Raw genomic sequence first — 21,235 nt, 5'->3', positions numbered from 1 at the left:
ACCCCTGGGGAACATGGGTCAGGCCCTAGGGTGCTCGAGGCCCATCCGCTCAGACCCACCCGGGGGAACGTGGGTCAGGCCTTCAGGTGCTCAAGGCCCGGGCTCTCAGCCCCCCGGGGGGATGTGGGTCAGGCCCTGGGGTGCTCCGGGCAAGGGCCACTTGGACCCCCCCGGGGGGGTCATGGGTCAGGTCCTCGGGTGCTCTGGGCCCGGGCGCTCAGCCCCACAGGGAAACGTGGGTCAGACCCTGGGGTGCTCCAGGCCCGGCCGCTCAGACCCCTCGGGGAATGCAGCTGAAGCCCTGGGGAGCTGCGGGCAGGGGCCACTCGGACCCCTGGAGAACACAGCTCAGGCCCTGGGGTGCTCCAGGCAGGGGCGCTCAGAACCCCCCGGGGGAACGTGGGTCAGGCCCTTGGATGCTCTGAGCCCAGGCGCTCGGACCCCAGGGAACATGGGTCAGGTCCTAGGGCGCTCCGGGCCCTCGGACTCCCGGGAAATATGGCTCAGGCCCTGGGGGGCTCTGGGTAGGGGCACTCGGACACCTGGGGAACGTGGGTCAGACCCTGAGATGCTCTGGGCCCAGGCGCTTGGACCCCCGGGGAAAGTGGCCGCTGGCAGAACCCAAGCAAGCCAGGCTAGGTGAAGGGGGCCCAGCAGGTGGGGGACAACACCCCCCAAGAGGTGCTGGGAAGAGTTCCCACCCCGTTCCAGGCCCCCAGGACCCTCCGTACCTTCCCGTGCCGGATGATCAGACGGACGCCCCTGCTGTGCTCCGCGCCGGACGCCACAGCCCAGGTGACGGGCTGCAGCCGCTCCTCCTCCGGTGGCTTGTAGGCCTCGATCAGTTGGTCCGTGGCCCCGTACAACAGCTTGTCCCCGAGGCCAGGGTTCACCAGCAGGACGGACTGCTCCCTGCAGGGGGCGCTGCAGGTCAGAACCAGGGACAGGGCCCAGCCTGCCTCCTCGCCCTGTGTGCTCCCGGGACAGCCCCAGCCACGGCCTGTGGGAAGGGGAACCGGGTGCTGGGCCCTGGGGGCCTGGCCAGTCTCCGACCTCTGCCCCCAAAAGCTCTGAAATCCAGCTGCACCCTGGGACCCAGGGCAGCCCCGGCCAGGCAGATGGCAAGCGATGCCTGAGGGGCGCACACAGCGATGAGATGGGCTGGGGGTCTCACAAGGAGGAGATGCGGTGGGGAGGGTCACACAGCGATGAGATGGGATGGGGATCACAGGGCTGGGGGGTCTCACACAGAGGAGATGCGGTGTGTGGGGGGTCACACAGCGACGAGATGGGATGGGGATCACAGGGCTGGGGGTCTCACAAGGAGGAGATGCGGTGGGGAGGGTCACACAGCGATGAGATGGGATGGGGGTCACAGGGCTGGGGGGGTCTCACACAGAGGAGATGCGGTGTGTGGGGGGTCACACAGCGACGAGATGGGATGGGGATCACAGGGCTGGGAGTCTCACACAGAGGACATATGGTGTGGGGGGGTCACACAGTGACGAGATGGGAGGGGCTGGGGGGCTCACACAGAGATGCTGTGGGGGGGTCACACAATGATGAGATGAGATGAGATGGGGGGGTCACAGGGCTGGGGGGGGTCACACAGCAACGAGATGGGATGGGGGGCGTCACAGGGCTGGGACGGGGCTGGGAGTCTCACACAGAGGAGATATGGTGTGGGGGGGCATCACACAGTGTCGAGATGGGAGGGGCTGGGGGGCTCACACAGAGATGCTGTGGGGGGGTCACACTGATGAGATGAGATGAGATGGGGGGGTTACAGGGCTGGGGGGGTCACACAGCAATGAGATGGGACGGGGGGCGTCACAGGGCTGGGACGGGGCTGGGGGTCTCACACAGAGGAGATGCGGTGGGGGGGGTCACAGCGATGAGATGGGATGGCGGTCACAGGGCTGGGGGGTATCACACAGAGGAGATACGGTGTGTGGGGGGGTGTCACAGCGACGAGATGGGATGGGGGGTCACAGGGCTGGGGGGTGTCACACAGAGGACATATGGTGGGGGGGGTCACACAGCGACGAGATGGGACGGGGGGTCACTCACACAGCCACGGCCACCAGGCAGACGGCGGGGTTGGGATTCCAGGCGACGCTCTTCACCACGCCCTCCACCGGGAGGGTTTTCATGCAGCGGGCGCTGCTCACCTCCCAGAACCGCACCGTGCCGTCATCGGAGCCTGCGGGACAGGCCAGCGGGTGGGTCCCCGAAGAGGCAGGGGCCAGGCCCCGTCCCATGCCCAGGCAGGCGGTGGGGGAAGGCTCAGCGGGGCGTCAGTCCACCCGTCTCTGCCCGCAGGGGCAGCTAGGACCAACCGGGCTGGGCCGGGGCCAGAACACGGCGAGCTCCCATCAAGTCCTTGGCACCACCCTGGGCAAGGCCTCTTCCAGCCGCTTGAGGAGCAGCTCAGCACCCCCGGCTCCCAGAAGGGGGAGTGGATCAGCATGGACCCGGGACGAGAGCCCTGCTGAGCCGCCCCCCTGCGGCGCTGTGCTGGGACCCGGAGCCGGCCAGGCCGTGAGGGGCGAGCGCCCCGCCGAGCCGCCCCCCTGCGGCGCCGCGCTGGGGCCCGGAGCCGGCCAGGCCGTGAGGGGCGAGCGCCCCGCTGAACACCCCCTCTGCGGCGCCGTGAGGGGCGAGCGCCCCGGAGCAGCTGCTGTCCTGGCTGGTGCGGGCTGTTTTGCTCCTGGGCCTATGCAGAGAGACAGGGCCAGGGCTGGGTGTGAAGGGAGAGGGACAGGCCCCGCCCCAGGCTCATGGGGTTATTTTTAACGCCTGATCTCAGCAACTTTCCCAGCCCGTGGCCAGGAATCCAGCGGTTGTGGAACTCCTGATGGTGCATGGGCCACCTGGCGGGAGCTGCCAGCCTGGAGCCGCAGAGCCTGCCCTCTGCTCCCAATGCCCTGCGTGCCAGCCCACTCCCCACTGCCTGGGGAGGTGCCGGAAGCAGCTGGAAACCCCCCCAGAGTGGTTTATGGGGACCAGGGATTGCCATGAGCGTGCACTGGGATGGGGCGGCAGTCCTATTGCTGGCACCCGCCTCGTGCCCAGGGGAACTCTGCACTCCAGACGCGAGTCACTGGGCCAGCCGGAGCGGCCGGGGGCAGCACAGGCTGGGCCTGGGATTGAATCCCCACTGTGGCTCATGTGGCCCCCCAGGCCTCTCCTTCCAGCCAGCCCCTACCCGCAGCAGTGCCGCGGGAGAGCCCAGGGGGCAGGGAGGCGGCTGCTCCTCGGGGACACGCAGAGCCGTGACAGGCACAGGCGGAGGAGCGCAGGCTGCTGGGTGCCGCCCTTCGCCCTGTCCCAGCACTGAGGGGTCTGTGTGGCTCTGGGCCGGCCGGGTGCCCTCCCCGGGCACAGAGAGCTTACCTGACACCAGCCACTGCCCGCTGGGGGAGATGCTGAGGCAGCGCACGAGGCCGGTGTGCCCGCAGTAGACCTGGTGGAGACAATGAGACAGGTGAGCAGCTGCCAGAGCCACTTGCTGGCATTCAGCTTGCCCGGGACCCCCCTGCACACAAGGGAATGAGCCCTGGCATGGCGCCTGGGGCCTCCAGGTGCCCTTCTCCCTCGGCTAATGGGCTTGGGCAGCTGCGGGGGCACCAGGACGCTGACACCAGGGCTAGCAGCTCCACTCAGGCTGCTCCAGTGTCCGGCCTCAGCTCAGCTCAGGCTGCTCCAGCCTCCTGCCCCGGGGCAGAGATGAGCCCGGGCCGTGGCAGCGCGGTGGGGGAGGCTGGAGAGCGACAGACAGGCCCACGGTGGGGTTTGAGAGCTGTGACTGCTGCTGGCCACCCACAGCATCTGTCCTGGGCGCAGCACATCCCTTCTCTTGCTCAGAGGACGATGCCCCAGGCCACACCCAACCTCAGGGCAGGCGCGGGTCCATAGGAACATCAGACCGGGCCCTACCAACAGTCCAGCTAGCCTCAGGTCCCGTCTTCTGGCTGGGGCTGGTGCCAGAGCACCAGGGGGAATGGACAGACCAGAGCACTTATCAAGTGACGCCTGGTCCAAGCTTCTGGCTGTCAGGTTTAGGGACACCCGGAGCAGGGGGTTGTGTCCCTGCCAATCCCGGCTAATAGCCATTGAGGGACCAATCCTCCAGGAACTTTCCTTTTTGGAACGGTTATACTTTTGGCCTCACAACGTCCCCTGGCAGCGAGTTCCACAGGTTGACGGTGCGTTGGGTGACGAAATACTGCCTTAGGTTTGTGTTAAACCTGCTGCCTGTTAAATGTATTGGGTGACCCCTGGCTCTTGTGTTACGTGAAGGAGTAAATAACACTTCATTCTTCAATTTCTCCACAACAGCTATGATTTTATAGACCTCTATCCTATCCCCCCCCAAGCTGAAAAATCCCAGTTTTATAATCTCTTCTCATATGGAAGCTGTTCCATGCCCCTAATCTCTACTTTCACCTATTCTAATCTCTCTCTTTTATGGCGGGGCAACCGACCTGCACGCAGTATTCATGGTGTGGGCGCACCAGAGATTGAGATGGGGCAATACAATATTTGCTGTCTTACTATGTGTCCCATTCCTAATGTCAGGAGTCAAGGTTATTCTCCCCTATATACCTAGTGATGGGGTGTCTAGATTGCGTCCTGCAGCAGGGAGTTCCACAGGTGCCCTGGTCTCTATGTGCCCCCTTAAGCCCTGGGCTTTGGGATGGGGATGGAGGCTCCCAACAGATCTCACGGCCCCCTTCCGAGCTTTTCTTTCCAGCTTAACTAAGACCCGTCAGCCTCCTTCACTCCCAGCCCCACCCTGGTGTCTGTTCTCCTCCGCATGCCCCCTTCCCCTTGCTCACGCAGCCCTGAACACACCACACAGCATTACCAGGGCCTGCGTGGTGGGGAACGGCTGCAGGTCCCGCGGCTTCGGCAGCTTGGGAATCAGGTCTTCCGGGTCCACGTTCACCTGCAAGAGAACCAAGCCTGTGTAGTGCACAGGGGGCACAGGATTGCCCCACCGGGGTGTGCCGGGCAGCAGGTTACTGGCCCGGGGACACTGTTGCTGGCCTGCTGCATCCCACTCCCATCAGCTGGGCACCCACATGGCCCCAGGGCGACAGCTCTCTGTAAGGGGCAGCACTGCAGAGCTCGGTGAGCTGTCTGTGTGTGTGGCGCGAGGTGGATTTCCCACCCTTGGCTCTGCTGGGCCAGTGGCCTAGGGTGCCCAAGTCACCCCCCCACACTCACCCTCATCTTCCTCTGGCGCGGGCACAGGTAGAGGTCGAGGCAGCGCTCGAAGCGCTCGTGGATGAAGCGAGCGTAGGCTGGCACCGCACGCAGGCACCGGTACTGCTGGGGCAGGAAGTTCAGCTTCCGCTCCGCGGCCTCCTGCTGCTCCCAGGCCAGCTTCTGCAGGGCAGAGGTCAGCAGCCGGCGCCCAAACCAGACACCTCTCCGGGGACAGGGGACCCGCTTTCCATCCCCTCCCCGGGGGGGCCCCAGGTGCCCAGAGCCCAGCTGCCAGGGCAGAGGGAATGTCTGAGCCTGGGGCAGCGCCAAGGATCCCGGCCCAGAGAACTGCTCCCCACACTAACCACAGAATCACAGAAACGTGGGGCTGGAAGGGACCTCGACGGGCCATGGACGCCAGCCCCCCGTGGTGGGGCAGGGCTGAGGAACCCTAGACCAGCCCTGGTAGGGGTTTGTCCAGCCAGTGACGGGGACCCCACAGCCCCCCCAGGCCTCGTGTTCCAGAGCTTAACTCCCCAGCCGGTTCCTAATCTCTAACCTAACCCTCTCCTGCTGCAGGTTCAGCCCATTACCTCCTGTCCTACTCTCAGCGGCCCTGGAGAACAGCTGATCCCCAGCCTAGTGCTGCACAAAGCGGGATAGTGACCTCCCGCGTGTGCACCCCAGAAGGACGTTAGCCCTTTTCACAGCTGCACCCCACTGCTGCGTCATGCTCAGTGTCACCCCGAACCCTCCCCACTGGGTAGCTGTGCCTTTGCACTCATCTATATTGAATTTCATCCATGCCAAACCTGCCTGCAGCACCCCCTAGAGCTCCCCACACACAGACTGCACCCTCCATAGCTCCATGAGCCCCCCAATATCCCCACACAGCCCCCCACCCCCTCGCCCCTCACCTCCTCCTCGCTCAGCAGGTACTCGGGTGGGGGGTTGTATGACTCCTCGTGACCCGGCAGCCGCAGCTTTGGGGCCGGCACGTGCATCTTGTGGCGCCCCAGGATGGAGTTGGGGTCCTCCTGGGCCCAGAGGTCATAGTAGCTGGGCGTGTCCTCCTTGGGCTTGCGAGGTTTGATCCAGCCCATCTTGATGGCATGGACCAGCTTGGAGACCTGCCGAGCACGGAGAGGCGACAGATGGGTCAGCACCAGGATTCGGGGGTCCTGGCTGGGGGCCCAGCTCTGGGGGCAGCTGGCACTGACAGGCTCTTACCTTCTCCTTTTCCAGGAGCGAGGGGATGAAGCTGCGCTTGTCAGCCGGGCGGTTCGTCACCGGGTGGATCATCACCTGGCTGCTGAAGAAGTCGACGGCTGGCTGGGAAAGGAGAGCGAGGGGTCACTCCGGCTGCCCTGGCTCTCTGAGCAGGGATCAGCCCAGCTCCTTCCCTTGGCCCACTGGGTCCCCGTCCAGCCTGGGAAGGCAGGAGGGCAACACGCTGCAAGGGAGACGCGTCGCACAACCAGCCCTGGAGGTGGCGGCCATGGGGAAAGGGGAGGAGAAGGGGCCCACACAGGCCTGGCCTGGGAGGTGGAAGCTGTGAGGTGAGGGGAAGGAGCCCCTGTGGAGGTGGTGACCCTGGGGAGGGGAGGGAGCCCCAAACATGCCCAGCCCCAGAGGCGGCAGCAGGGTCCCCTACCTCATAGGGGTTGAGGTGCACGTCTCCGAATTGCCCTTTCTGCAGCCGCTGCACCAGCTCCACCTGCTCGTCCGTCAGCCTCACGTCCACCCCCGTCAGCTTGTCCTGCACCGTGCGCCTGAGGGAGAGCAACATGTGAGGGGCGAGGACTGGGCTGCCGCGTGGGTCTATCCCTGTGAGGCCCATCCGGAGGGCGCTCCACTCCCAAAGCTGATCTCGGTGCTGGCCTGCAGGAGGTGAGCCCCCTTCCCATGTCCTCGAACCGACTCCTCGTCGGCAGCCCCCGCAGAGGTGCCAACAGAGCCCCCCTCCCCGAGCTGGCCTCGCCAGGGCAGGGGCAGGAAGCGAGGCTGCAGACCTGGCCCCTTCGTCAGGCCTGCGCTGGCTGGGAGTGAGTGGGAGGGGGCAGGGCCCGGGTGGGCAATGGCGGGACTTTGGTTCCCCCCAAGTGCACAGAGGGCTCGGAGGGTGCAGGCAGACTTCATTCTTCAGGTTGTGCCGCTCTAACCGCAGGGGGAGAGCGGTTGGAAAGCCACGGCAGAGAGCCCAGGGATCCAGCCCCCGGCCAGCATGGGGTGTGCGAGAGTCTGCTCTGGGTTCACCGCTGCGATGCATGTGGCCCAGAGAGCGCCTGCCTTCCTCGCATGGGGCACTGGGGCGGCAGCGGGCGAGCTGCGGAGCAGCCTGGAGCCCGCGCTCGGGGAGGACACAGACAGAAGCCAGCGGAAAGCTGAACAGTCGCCCCGTGGGCTCCTAACACAGCAGGGCGCCGAGCTTTCCTGGGGCAGCAGGCTTCAGACACCAGGCAGGCAGAGGCACGTGCTGGGGCTGCCCAGGCTTTGGAGAGGGGGACTCATAGACTCATAGACTCTAGGACTGGAAGGGACCTCGAGAGGTCATCGAGTCCAGTCCCCTGCCCTCATGGCCTTTGTCCTGGCCTTTGTCCTGCCTGGGAGCACGACCCCACGCTGGGGCAGTGGGAGTGGTCGTGCCCCTGGCCTGGAACTCGGGGTGTTCCTGGGGGAAGCAGGGGAACCCCAGCCCTTCACCAGTAATCGGGGTTCTCCATCTTGTCCAGGAACTTGTCCAGTTCGTCCTTGGTGCGGATCGGCTTGTAGATCCTCTTGCCGTCCAGGTCGTAGCCGACATGCGGGTAGTCCTGGTACCACTCCATGGGGATGTTGCCCACCGTGTTCCGCACGTCCTGCAGTGGGACAGATGGCGGGCAGTGAGCTTGCATGGGGCTCCTCCCTAGCGGGTCTCAGTCAGACCTCCCAGCTAGCGTAGGCCAGAGACCCGCCCCCAGACCACTCCTAGGACCGAGCTGTTAGGAACGCAGCCTGCCTGAGCTAAACTCTGCCCGCCACGGAGAATCCACCCCGCCCCGGTAAGGCGTTCCAAGGGTTAATGACGCTCACTATTAAAAATCTACACCTCCCTTCCAGTGTGAACATGTCTAGCATCGACTTCCAGCCACTGGAGCAGGGCAGACCTCTCTCTGCTAACCCGAAGTGTCCACTATTAAAGGTGTGTTCCCCATGCAGGTATGTACAGACTGACCTAGTCACCTCGTACCCAGCTCCTAGCCAAGCAAAACAGACGCAGCTCCTGGCATCTAAGTGCTCACTCGGAGGCAGGTTTTCGAACCAGTTAATCATTCCTGGGACTCTTCTCTGCACCCCCGCGAATTTATCACCAGCCTTGTATTGTGGGCACCAGAACTGGACCCAGGATCCCAGCAGTGCTCGCCCCAGGGCCCGGTACAGCAGTACAATAACCTCTCCGCTCCTACGCGAGAGTCCCCCATTTATGCATTCAAGGATCCCATTAGCCCTTTTGGCCACAGAGTCACTCTGGCAGCTGATAATCCATCAGCCCATCCCAAAATCTTTCAGTCACTGCTTCCCAGGATAGTGCCCTCCGTCCTGGAAGTATGGCCTGCACCATCTCCAGAGGGCTACACTGACATTTCGCCAGATTAAAACACGTATTGTCTGCCTGCGCCCAGTTTACCAAGTCTGACGAAGTGGGACTGTTCCTAATGTTTCCTCTGAATACTGGGTGGGTGCCTCAGTTTCCCCTGTGCATTTCTTGTCTCTAGGGGGTGAGATTGTTGCAGAGCAAAGGGCCAGTGTGCGTAAATGGCCGACACTCTGTCTCCTGGCAACTAATGGCCAGGCCCCTCCCCTCTGCAAGGGGATGCTAAAGGTGGGGGAGAACAAAGAGGTCAGGTGACCTCCTGGCCCGGGAAAGAGGAAAAGGCCAGAAAGGAGGGGCTGCTGGCTGGGGAACTGTAGAGAACCCCGAGGTTGGGGGCTAAGTTCCCTACTACCCATAAGGACCTGACTAAGGGGGCCCTGTTTATGCTGACAAGCTCTGGTGTGGACTGTGTTCCTGGCGTCTAAAACCTTCTGTTCTACTGGCTGGCTGAGAGTCCCGGTGAATGGCAGGAAGCCGGGGGTGCTGGGCCTCGTCTCCCCACACTCCGTGACACCAAGCGATCCCAAGTGCTGCGCCAGTGACCTGGCCTCTTCGTTATCTGCCACTCCCCCTCATTTCGGAGTCCTCGGCAAACGTAGCCAGTGATGGTTTGATGTTTTCTTCCAGGCCACAGATCAAAGTGATCACTAGCGCAGGGCCAAGCATCGATCCCTGGGGGAGCCCTGCAGACGCTCACGCACTCGGTGAGCATTCCCTGCGTGTGGTTATACGTGGAGAGTGTGTGTGATGCCACCCGCCGTCTGAGCACATCACAGCACCACCAGCACCTCTCGCAGCCAAACCAGTGTACTCCCCCCAGCCCCGCAGACAGCAGGCCTGCCACAGGGGGGAAGTGGGGTCTGACAGAGCTGGGCTGGGACTGGATCCTAGACCACAGGGTTCCCAGACCCACATTTGCTCCACAGAGCCCTGCCCCCCCTCCACCCCAGCATCCCGCACGGCGGCTCCTCCTCCTTCAGTCCACATGCTATGGCACCTGTGTGCCCACCCCAGCCCCCACCTCCACCCCAGCATCCCGCATGGCGGCTCCTCCTCCTTCAGTCCACGTGCTATGGCACCTGTGTGCCCACCCCAGCCCCCCCCTCCGCCCCAGCATCCCGCATGGCGGCTCCTCCTCCTTCAGTCCACGTGCTATGGCACCTGTGTGCCCACCCCAGCATCCCGCACGGCGGCTCCTCCTCCTTCAGTCCACGTGCTATGGCACCTGTGTGCCCACCCCAGCATCCCGCATGGCGGCTCCTCCTCCTTCAGTCCACATGCTATGGCACCTGTGTGCCCACCCCAGCATCCCGCATGGCGGCTCCTCCTCCTTCAGTCCACATGCTATGGCACCCTGCCCCAGCCCCCCCTCCACCCTAGCATCCCGCATGGCGGCTCCTCCTCCTTCAGTCCACATGCTATGGCACCCTGCCCCAGCCCCCCCTCCACCCTAGCATCCCGCATGGCGGCTCCTCCTCCTTCAGTCCACATGCTGTGGCACCTGTGTGCCCATCCCAGCATCCCGCACGGCAGCTCCTCCTCCTTCAGTCCATGTGCTATGGCACCTGTGTGCCTGCCCCAGCCCCAGCCCCCGCCTCCACCCCAGCGACCCGCACGGCTGGCAGCAGGTCAGCGCTCTGCTCTGCCTGGGAGGAGACCCAGGTTCGCTTCTCTCCTTTGGTGGGGCCTGACTTGAGAAACCGTGGTCAAATGGTGCAAGGCCTGCGGGGCCCTATCGGCTCGACAGCCTGCGGGGTCACAGGGAGTGCTGGGAGCTTGCCAAGGTGACCTTAAGCTGGGCAAAGCTCAGGCGCCCCGGTGCATGCTTCGGAGACAGCCGGCCGCGGCATCAGCACCCTCCATGGCAGAAACTCCTGCAGCCAACACAGGTGCAGACAGGGATGAGCCCCCTAGGAACGGCTCCTGCCTGTGGGCCTCACCTCTCAGCAAACACCCGGGGCATCATTTCCCCTGCAGCTGGCAGACCCTCCGGCTCCGCTCTCCCCAGCCAGTCCCCACCCCTTCGCCCCAGCCGGCTTGCCCTGCCCTGCACGGGAATGGGCACGGAGAAGGGTCCTATGCCCAGCAGAGACTCTCCAGAAACTGAAGCCATTCTGTGCCCCCCCAGCAGACGTGCAGCAAATCCCAGCTGTGACCCACTGGTGCACCCGGCTGCCCCATGCTGTGCTCCATGGGTGCCGTGTTCTTCCAGCACGCCGCCGGCAGCACGCCGAGCCCTGGGTGAGGGAACGGAGCCACCAGCCCCAAAGCTGCCAGCAGCAAAGCCAGACCCCAAGCCCTAGCATGCCAAAGACCCTGGGCAGATGCTGGGCATGTGGTGCCCAGCCCAGGGCTCCGCAGGCTGCAGATGGCTCCGGGGGCTCCCATGCTGCCCATGGTCATTAGCAGAGCAGAGCAATCCCTGCTCACGATGGATTTGAAGAGAACAAAGGATCCCTAGGGGAGATATGCCCGCAACCCCCCCTCGGCCAGCACAGCGTTCCCAGCCTTCCGCTGCCTGCTGTGGAAACAACATGAAGGTAAGCACCTGGCACGCCTCGCTGACCGCACCAGGGAGAGTTTAAGGGCCTTAACGGCTTCCTGATTGGAACCATAGCCAGGCTGCAGCGGAGCCGCCTTCCATGCAGGGTGCGGCGCTCGTTACCCGCAGCACAGGGTGGTCCCCATTAGCACACGGGCAGGGGCAGGGGCTGGGGCTGGTCAGCCAAACATGTTCCAGCACCTGTCCCTCACACAGGAGCGATCCCCACATTTTCCAGGCCTGCTCCCCCTGCGCCAGCACAGACAGACAGATGTGCCCAGAGACAGACCTACCGGGGCCATGCCACTGGGTTACACACACGTGCACACAGTGGGGGGAGGGTCCATCTGCTCCAGTGGGGTTCCTGCACCTTTCTCTGCAGGTCCTGGGGCTGGCCCCAGTCAGAGCCTGGAGCCCAGGCTGGCTGCACCTCGGCTCTGATCCCACCTGGCCGTTCCTCTGAACACACAGAGTTAGCCATACCAAGAACACAGACAGCCGCACCGGGGTCCCCGGCCGGCCTCGTCCTGAGCACAGACTGCAGGCCCCAGCATGCTGTGCAGCCACGCCGCTCGGTCCAGGGAGCAGTGCATGCTGGGACCATCTAAAGGAGAGGGAAGTGGGAGGATGTGGTTGGTGCCCTGTCATTGCGGGGAGCCCAGGACAGCACCCCACTGCATCCAGTAGGCCAATGGCTGTGACCTGCCTCCAACCCACTCATTGTGTCTCCGCACTGGGTCAGGCCCGGGGTCAATGGTGGTTCCCGCTCGCCCCCTCTCGAGGCACCTGGCTGGGCTGGGGTTGAGCAGAGCCAGCCCCCAATTAGCAGCTTTCGGGGGAGGGAGCAAAGCAAAGGTGTTTAACGACCAAGCCCCCCAGGCGTGCAGGGCACAGGCTCTATGGGGCACAGGCGAGGAGGGGGCCAGTGAGCGTCAATGGGCTGGGCTGAGGAGCAGACTCCATGGCTTCCCCAGGTGCACAGTGCAGAATCCCGCATCCCCCCGCCCCGGGGAGGAAGGTGCGAATGTGACCTGCGCCCCACACTCTGCAGTCAGGGGTCACGCTCACTCCGCTGCACCATCTGGTCCCCATAAACACCTGCAGCACAACAAAGCCTCCCCAGGAAAGAGGCCAGGGGCCCCGCGGAGGCAGAGCAGGAGCCCTTAGGGCCACATCCATCACGCTCCGTGCACACGTCAGCACCGGACGTGCTTCGGCCCCACTGGGACTCGGCCAGGCATTTCCCACTCAGGAACGGCTGGGCCACGGGAGCCGCCGCCTGCTGCGCACACAGGAAGAAACAACGGCTTTGAGGGGAACAGAGACAGTGGGTGTTACACTGCCCACCCTCGTGCTCTGGGCTATCTGGGCTGGGGCAGGTGAGAGGAAACGGGCTCTCCAGGGTCTGTGTGCACAGCACGAGCAGCGGCAGCTCCAGTTCACCAGCCAGCATTGTCCTCTTCAGCGGCCTGGCCATGCTGCTTGCAGACAGCGATGGGGGGACCAGAGGGCCCTGTGCCCATTCTGGCTCCCCCTGGCCTCTGGTGGTGGGGGGTCCCAGAGCAGAGGGCCCTGGATCAACGACACAGCAGCACCTGCCACCAGCAGCTCCCGGGGAAGGTCCTTGGACCCAGACCTCAACGCCAGAACCAAACGAATGGTGGCCTGCTGCCACGCTGGGAGCCAGGGCCTGTCGTTCCTTGGCCAAGGCAGTCGCTGGCTGTTTCCTGGTGGAGGGATGAGCTGGGCAATGTGCCCTGCAGCTGGTGCAGTGAGACCCAGATGATCCTGGGGTGCGGCACACCCAGGGGTATCTGCCCCGAGGAGATCTCACTGATGTGCCTGAACTGGAGGCGGCCGCCAGGCAGGGCAGCATGGCCACTGCAGCGTTCCAGGACTCCAGCACGTTCGAAGGAGCTGCACACGTGGTGGTGACATGCCACGTCGATGGCTGACCATGGTTCTGGTTCGCAAGCTTCTGGGGAGCAGCTGGACAGGCCAAGAAGAGCGCCCGGCTCAGGTGGATTTGAACTATCGTCCTCTCAAAGGATGAGATTACGGAGGTGCCAGCACATTGCACTGGGAGGTGCAAGGGCAAAGCCATCTACTCCCTGCAGGTCGAGATGGGAATCCGGGAGCCCATCTAACCCCAGGCAGCAGCTGAAATCAGGGGCGGAGACTCAGGCAGAGAGGTTGCTGGACGCGTATCTGCCTCAGAGTAGGCAGGGAGGACCCCAAAGGGGCCAAAGTGGCCTCAGCAAAGAGTGAAACTGAATCTCCCTGGAGGATGTGGTGAAGCTGAGCTGGAGAACGGAGCCAGGGCAAGCCTGATCTCGCCCAGTCTGTGTAGCTTATCCCAGAGAATCTCGAGAGGTGACATGATCATGGTCCACAAGCACCAACTCGCAAGGGATTTCCAACAGCAGGTGGCTCCTTAGCCTGGCTGAAAATCCAGGGGCTGGAAGCTGAAGGTGAAAAACTCAGATTGGAAACAAGATGCAGATTTGTAACAGCGAGGGTCACTGGAAGAGTTCACCGAGGGCACGGTGGATTCTCCACCACCTGGAGTTTGAAAATCCAGCCTGGGCGTCTCTTCCTAGAACATCTGCTCTAGGCCAGGTAGGAGTGATGGACAGCCTGGAGGCAGGAGACACGGGGGGAGTTCTCTGGCCAGCAGGTCAGACAAGATCATAACGGTCCCTTAGAACGTTAAAATCTACATATCGGGAGTTCCTCCCCTCCCAGGAGGAGCCCCATGGTCCCAGTGTTCTCCTGGCCCCACAGATGAGTGAGGGGTTTCACAGACCAGCCCCAGTGTGTGTCCTTGCTGACCTGCAGCCCTGTCCTAGCCCACAGCACCGTCTACCCTCCCTACGCGTCATGCTGGCCCATTCTGGGACCACTTCCCCTCCCCCAGAGCTTTAGGCAGTGCGTGGCGTTTACGGTGCACAGACCAGAATGACCAGGCTCAGGCAGAGCTGGAGGATCCCTGCCCCTGGAAGTGGAGGTGGGTAACAGACTGAAGGGGCCCCGCATGGCCCCAAGTTCCGTGATGCAGCCGCCTTCTCCTTGGCTGAAGAGGCAAAGCCTCTGGGCGGAAAGGGGCCAGCAGGACATGCTGCATCTCAAGCTGTGTGACAGTGCTTCAGACCCGGCGCACAGGCCAGAGATGCAGAGGCAGACGCATGTGGGGGTGTTAAGGAGTTGGCTCCAGGGGTGCAGCCAAGCTGTAACACCCCCCCCCCCCCCCAGCTGCATGTTGCTAACCATTCTAAACCCCATTTCGCACTAGCTGAGTGGATCTGCCCCGGCAGTGCTGGGACTGGAACATCCCTCTAACGAGCAGGTCCTGCAGCCAGCGGTAGCGAGCGCTCACTCTCCGATGGCCCCGGCCGTGTCCTGTGTAGTTAACACATCACCTCAAGCGAGTGCAGCTCCCTGAGCGAGCAGAGCGGCCGGCAGCCCCGCGTGAGGCTGCCGTCACTCAGCCTCACGGCTGGAAGTTGTTCTTGGACGGGCCCAGGCATTCCTAGACGCACATTCCTGGCAGCTGGAAAGCGTCGTAGGAAAGAATCTTTTCACAGCATTTTCTTGAAAATATCCGGTCCACGTGGAGGAGAGAGGGGACGGGGTGAGTGCTCAGCCACGGACAGCCCACAGGCCTGGCTCTCAAGGCTGCAGGACCAGACAGTCGAGAAGAAAACAGGATCCCGGGAAGGGGCTGAACGGGCCCTGCCCTTCAGAACAACGCTCAGTATCGGGGCAAGAAGGGGGCTAGACAGACCTGGTGGCTGCCCAACAGGAGGGGGTGCTTGCTGGGGTAACGGCCATCCACCTCCCATGCTCCGTCCACTCCAGGGAGGGTCAGCAGCTCAGGCCCCTCTCTCCTGCCTGGGTGTGGGAACAGGCTCAGACACGGGGAAGCTTTCTCAGAATCCTGGTCCCATTTGTATTTTCCGAGAAAGCAATCCAAGCTGCCCCCTGGGGACTGTCCCCAAGCACCCTGCCAGCCCGAGAGGCACTGCCCCACACGGCAGCGCCTCTGTCCACACGGTGCAGGCTGGGCAGGGCAGCTGCACCAAGGCGTCACCTCCGGCAGACAAGCCAGACTCCCTGGTAATAAAACTTGGGGCAGGAGATGGATCCCAGCAGGGAGTTTTCGGACTCCATCAGACAGTGCCGCACAGCCATTGCCTCCCTTGGAGAAGGTCCCGCACCAGGCCCGGTGTGGAATGCAGGCTCCTACTCCCTCTAAGCTGTCACATGGCAAAGCAACTAGCCAAGAACATTTGGTCACTAAGACCCAGGGAACCCGGATCCCTGCTGGGAACTCAAAAGCTGCACTTAGTCTGCATTGCTGATCAGACAGCAGCGACCCTCCGCTTTCCTGGCGTGGCAGCAATACCCGCAGGGACAAGGCGGAGGGCCACAGCCGGCACTGCAGGGCCTTGCTAGGCCAAGCCAGTCTTCAGAGCAGCATGTAAGAGGCACAGACTCTCCTGGTATTTGAAATCAGGGGATGGCAAGACAGTTGGTTGAAGCCTGCAGGACAGTGCCAGGGGGACAGGGTGCTGGGAGGGACCAGTCCTGGCATCTGTGCTTGATAAAGATGCAGAGTTTCTGGAAATCAGTGTTGGCTCCAGCTCCTGGCTGGATTCCAGCACTGGTAATCGGACGCCAGCCTCTTTAAATTCACCTGTGCGTAGGGCTGCTGCATGGCTCACATGCGGAGGCTGCATTCACCCCAGGGGAAGTTGCATTTCTGTGATGGTCAAAGTGTGTCCCATTTTGGAAACAGTGCAAACTGCTCAGGGTGACCCTTGGACAAGGGATGGTAAAGAAGAGCAAGCACATTAGAGAGCTAAAGCAAAGCAGATGGGTTTTTCCAACACAGGCCCAGGGAAGAAGGGTGCATGGGCTGGCGCTCAGAAGCCACTGGTGGTTTGCTGATGACTGGCAGTACTGCCCTGTGGTGAGGAGAAGCGATAGGGAAGAGCGGTGGTGCAGGAGATGCAGCTCGCCTGCGAAGGCAGGGGAAGGGAAGGGTTCCACAGCGGAGGGGACGTTCATTTCTGGAGAATGAACAATTGCCGCCAGTTAATGCGGCCAGTGACCAAGGGGCAGTGCATGGGGAGAGGGCTGAAATTCCACGCTGCCCCAGTGGCGTGCGCGTTTCTGGCTGTCTCCTATCTGGGCACAGCCTCCACTGCTAGTCCCCTGCACCTTCCGGTTAGACAGAACCCGGCATCCCAGGCAGCCGGGAGCAGAGCTGCTCAGCCCAGCAGAGCTGCCCGTGCCCGAGGGCTGCACCCGACCAGTGTAAAAAGGAGCAGAGTGCGGCCACTTGGGACCACGGGCCCAGCATGCAGCGGGGCCCGGCTGCACTAAGCAAGGGGCAGCGCTGCATGCTGGGATATGTAGACTCCGCGGGCTGGGCCACTGCATGAGGGCAGCTGGAGGCCCTGTGGTCGCACTTCTCAGGCCCGTGTGGCAGGGACCACTCCGGCCTTCCTTTGGGCAGTTTCAACCATCTCCGTGTCAGGCTGGGGGGCATGACCTGCCCCAGGCACCACAGCTCACAGGACGGGGGGGGGAGCGGGGTGCCCTGAGCTGGGGGAGCCACGGACAGAGATTCCAACTGTGTGGGTAGTAAAGTGGTTGGAGACGCCCCCCAGTCCGTTATCAGCACTGGGGTGGGGGCGCCGTTATCAATCCTGGCCTGTCGAGGTCCTGGGGCCCCTTTGGCTGACCGAGCACTGGGCCAGAGCCAGACACGCGGCTCCCTCTGCCTCAGGACTAAGGGGAGCAGTTGGAGTCCCATGTGGCAAGTCCTACCAGGCCCCCCAGACCAGTGACGATCCCACAGCACCGGGGGCACCTGGGGGAAGCACAAAGGGGCTTGTTTGAAAATGGAACCAGTGGGCGCTGGCGGCTGGCAGCCTGGCTGAACGGCACCCAACGAGGTGACAGGTCAGGCAGGGACGGGCCGTGACGGTGCAGGAACGTCACTTGTGTCTGACATGGCAGAGCAGGGGAGCTGGCGGCGGGATGCGAAGAGAGGGGTGACCTGGTCCACGCGGCAGGCTGGGAGGAGCTGCCGAAGATGTCTGAGCCCTGCTGAGTGGGAGGTGATGGCTGGACAGCCTCATGGAGAGAGAGATGGGCTGAGACAGAAGCCGGCAGATCTGGGGCAGAGGCAGCTCTGCGAGTCCCCGCACAGTATCTGCCCCGAGAAGATGCGGAGGGAGGAGAGATGGGGACCAAGGACGGAGCCCTGTGGGCTGCAGGGGGGTGAGGAGGAGCCCCAAGGGACATGCTGAAGAGCCTTAGAGGCAGCAGAACTGGGAGAGGATGGAGCCGTGGAAGCCAGGGGGGACCCGACTTCCAGAAGATGAGTGTGACTTGTCACGGAGTCACCAGGCGCTGCTCTGGAACTGCTCTCCACCAAGCCAGGCAGGACTTTGGGGAGCCTCCTCTCCCTCGGAGCAGACTGTCTGCAGGGCAGGAAGCTCACACGACTTCACCTCCTGGGTCTCTCCTTGGCGCATTCAGCATCCTCTGCCCCTCCGTGCACTTCCCACAGTGAGCCCGCCCCAGCGGGGTCCTGGGGAAGCCACAGGGTCCTGCCCCCCCACTTTGCAGTCAGACGTGACTCTCAGCCAGCCAGTAAAACAGAGGTTTATTCAATGACAGGAACAGGATCTAAAACAGAGCTTGTAGATACAGCGAACCGGACCCCTCGGCCGGGTCCATTCTGGGGGGCAGTGAACCAGACCCCCCACGTCTGCCCTCACTCCTCGTCCCCAGCCAGCCCCAGACTAACAGCCCCCTCCAGCCCCTCCTCTCTGCTCAGCCCCTTTCCCGGGCCAGGAGGTCACCTGATCTCTTTGTCTCCAACACCTTCAGCTGGCACCTTTGCAGGGGAGGGGCCCAGGCCATCAGTTGCTAGGAGACAGAGTGCCAGGCATTTAGGGGCACTGGCCCTTTGCTCTGCAGCAATCACACACCCTTATCCCACCACCTAGATATTAAGAACTGCCATGGGGACACTGAGGCACCAACACAGTATTCAGAGAAAACATTAAGAACATTCCCAGTTTGCCACAGAGTGAGGCTGGAACGTGGGTTCTGAGCTTAGGCCAGGACGAGATCATTAGCGAGGAGCCAGCCCGGGGCCGGGCAGGGAGGGAGAGGATGGCCCAGAGAACAATGCATACCCATTGCACCAGCCCCTCTCCCAAAGGGGCCGGCCTGGTCAGCAGCAGGGGAGGTCTCTCTACACGGTGCCCCACCTGGCAGGCTCTGAACCCTACACAGGAGAGGCCAGAGCACCCCCGGGCTGAGCTGGAGACAGAGACCCCGGAGGGCGCCCATCTCGCACCGCTGCCAGCTTCAGACAAGAGCCTGCGCTGGAGACAGGGAATCCAGGGGACAGAACTGCCCACTCTCCGCCTTGCTATCTTACCCTTTCCTTGCCAGCGTTTACCCCCATCCCCATGGACGCCTGGCCTGGGAGCACGCTCTGGGACAGCTTCGGCGGAGCCCAAAAGCGGAGCCGGGAAGCCTGGGCTGCAGCCCAGAGCCCTACACACGGGAGCGTGAGGCGGGGATGGGGGCTCTGCCTTTCCTGCAAGGAGGAGGCAGGGTTCGGGGGGGTGCTCAGTTTTCCCAGCCTGCACTGCTGCTTGGCATCTGCCCCCGTTTCGCTGCCCCCCGAGCCCGAGGTTACCACAATGCCTGTCGTGAGCACTGCCCCACAGAACAGCCCTTTAGTTCCAGGCACTTCAGCTCGGCCTGGATTTACGCTTCCCCAGCTGTGCGAGTGAAGTGGGGTTCAGACAACAGTTATGTCCTGGCAGCAGACACGGTGATCGTCAGCCTCGCATGCAAACCACACACAGCCCCCCGCGAGCTCGCTGGCAGCCCATCTCCTCTACCTCCCTGGGCCTGGTGCTGGTCTGTGTGCGCCCACTGAAGTCAGGGTTCAGCAACATTTACAGATAAAAACCTGGTCCTTGCAAGCCAGATCCAGCCCAGAAGCGCTGGGCACTCCCCACCCCTAGCGATATCCCAGCATCCCGTGAGCCCCCGTGGCTACCCCCAGCGCTCTGCAAAGGCCCGAAAAGGGCTCTCTCTCTCTCTCTCTCTCTCCCTCCAGAGGCCACGCACAGGTTAACCGCAGCCTGGGAAGTGACTAAGCGGCCCTGGCCTTCACGCCGAAGACGGCCCCGCAGGCATCTACTGCCTCAGCCTCCAGTGCCTGGCCTGAGCACAAGGGACGGGCTGGCTCCTAGCCACAGCTGACAGAAAGCCCCATGCCCAGCAGACATGATCCCCACCTGGTCCAGCGTCTCCGGTGGGAGCAGGTGGAGGCTGAGTGGTGTGGGGCCCAGCGAGGCATCTGCAGAGAGGGGCTCCAGAGTTTCTCTAGCTTTTCCCAACCTGCCTGTCGTCTGTGGCCTTTTCCTATGGAAGTGTCGGTCGCTGCACGAGTCGCACCCCGAGTGCAGCACCCTCCTCCCCTCTGTATGCACCCTCCTCTCCGCACAACTCCCACTGCGACCCCTGGCAGTGGGGCAGCTCTGTGGGGAGATGCACACTTGGAGCCCACAGGGAGCCAGGCCCGCTGCTCCGGCTGCTCCTCCTGCCTGGGGTCAGCACTGGATTCCTGTATGGGCCAACAGGGCCCGTGTCCAGGGGCCCCCTGGAAAAATGGACATCCCTGCACCCCGACTGTCCAGTGCCCCTGCCAGGGAGCAGGGGAAACCCCTGCGTTGTGACCCCATTTCCCTGGCAGGAACATGGGAGGGGGCACTGAAGGCCAAAGGGGTGGGGAGGGGCCCCTACTTGCTCTGGCCCAGGACCCCACAAACCACTAATCCACCTCTGCCTGGGGTCAATCCCAGGGGTTGGATCTGACCCATTCGGCTCCTGCCTCTCCTTCCCCTCCAGCTGAGGAGCCTTCGCTGTGGGCCCAGCACACTCCCCAGGCAGGCTGGGAAGGCCCCTCTGCTGCTCCGGGGTGGTGGGCGTGCGTGAGGGGGGGTTATACTGCCACCACCACCATGTTTTAACTGCTCCGTGGCTGCTCAGGGCCCTGCAAGCAGGACACAGGCCCCCCGGACCCCCCACGCCGCCTGGTGGCAGCAGCGAGGCGGGGAGCACCCACCCTCCTGGAGCGAGGCTGGGCCTGGGGCTCACGGTCGAGCCCTGGATCCCTGCCGCAGCGACCCCGGTGTCCCTGGCACACGCTGGCTTGCACGTCGGCCTGGCGTGTGCTGCGCAGAGGGTCTGTTCCCGTAACAGGTGTTCCTGGCCCACGTCCCCAGGACAGGAGGGGGCTCCAGGCAGACAGGCGTCTAGCCAGCTGATGGAGACATAACAGCCAAGCTCTGCACCGAGGGAAGAACTTAAAGGAGCTGGTGCGTGGAGCCCCGGCCTCTGCGCAGCCCTTGCTAGTGGCTGGCTCCTCGAGGGTTAACGTTCCCTCTCTGCCCCATTAGCAGCAGCAGGGCCGATCTGGTCACGCTGCAGGGAGCGGCTCTGTGGGGCTCAGTTCCCCAGCACTCCGAGCCCCTCTCCCCGAGAGCTCCCAGCCCATCCCCCCTCCCACACACGAGGGGACCCCCTTCCTCACGAGCCCCCACAGGCTGCTGCATGGCACCACCGCCACCTCCGGCGGGGAGGCTGCGTTTGGACACCCCTGAGGGCTCCCCAAGGACGGACTGGGCCTCACATCAGACACGGGGATATTGGGATGTGCCAGAGTCCCCAGGGAGAGACTGTGCGTGTGCGTGCACACACAGACACACGTGTGGTTCTACAGGCACACGTGTCCATCTCTA

General features: G+C 63.3%; 1 protein-coding gene across 1 annotated transcript in view; it reads right to left on the bottom strand.

Annotated features, from left to right (window-relative positions):
• The window catches only part of BOP1 (BOP1 ribosomal biogenesis factor), a 98,880-nt gene that overhangs the window by 2,494 nt on the left and 75,151 nt on the right, over positions 1 to 21,235 (bottom strand). Inside the window, exons 4-12 of the mRNA XM_050939346.1 lie at positions 7,918 to 8,072; positions 6,869 to 6,986; positions 6,445 to 6,546; positions 6,132 to 6,344; positions 5,233 to 5,394; positions 4,871 to 4,951; positions 3,397 to 3,466; positions 2,071 to 2,203; positions 732 to 912 (exon numbers count right to left, since the gene is read on the bottom strand). Coding sequence (XP_050795303.1) covers positions 732 to 912; positions 2,071 to 2,203; positions 3,397 to 3,466; positions 4,871 to 4,951; positions 5,233 to 5,394; positions 6,132 to 6,344; positions 6,445 to 6,546; positions 6,869 to 6,986; positions 7,918 to 8,072 — 1,215 coding nt within the window. The remainder of the gene's footprint in view (positions 1 to 731; positions 913 to 2,070; positions 2,204 to 3,396; positions 3,467 to 4,870; positions 4,952 to 5,232; positions 5,395 to 6,131; positions 6,345 to 6,444; positions 6,547 to 6,868; positions 6,987 to 7,917; positions 8,073 to 21,235) is intronic.

Source organism: Gopherus flavomarginatus, chromosome 2 (assembly GCF_025201925.1).
Source record: "Gopherus flavomarginatus isolate rGopFla2 chromosome 2, rGopFla2.mat.asm, whole genome shotgun sequence".
In the NCBI taxonomy this organism is placed as follows: domain Eukaryota; kingdom Metazoa; phylum Chordata; order Testudines; family Testudinidae; genus Gopherus; species Gopherus flavomarginatus.
Note: the sequence above shows the minus strand (reverse complement) of the source record. Positions and strands in the feature narration are given on the sequence as shown.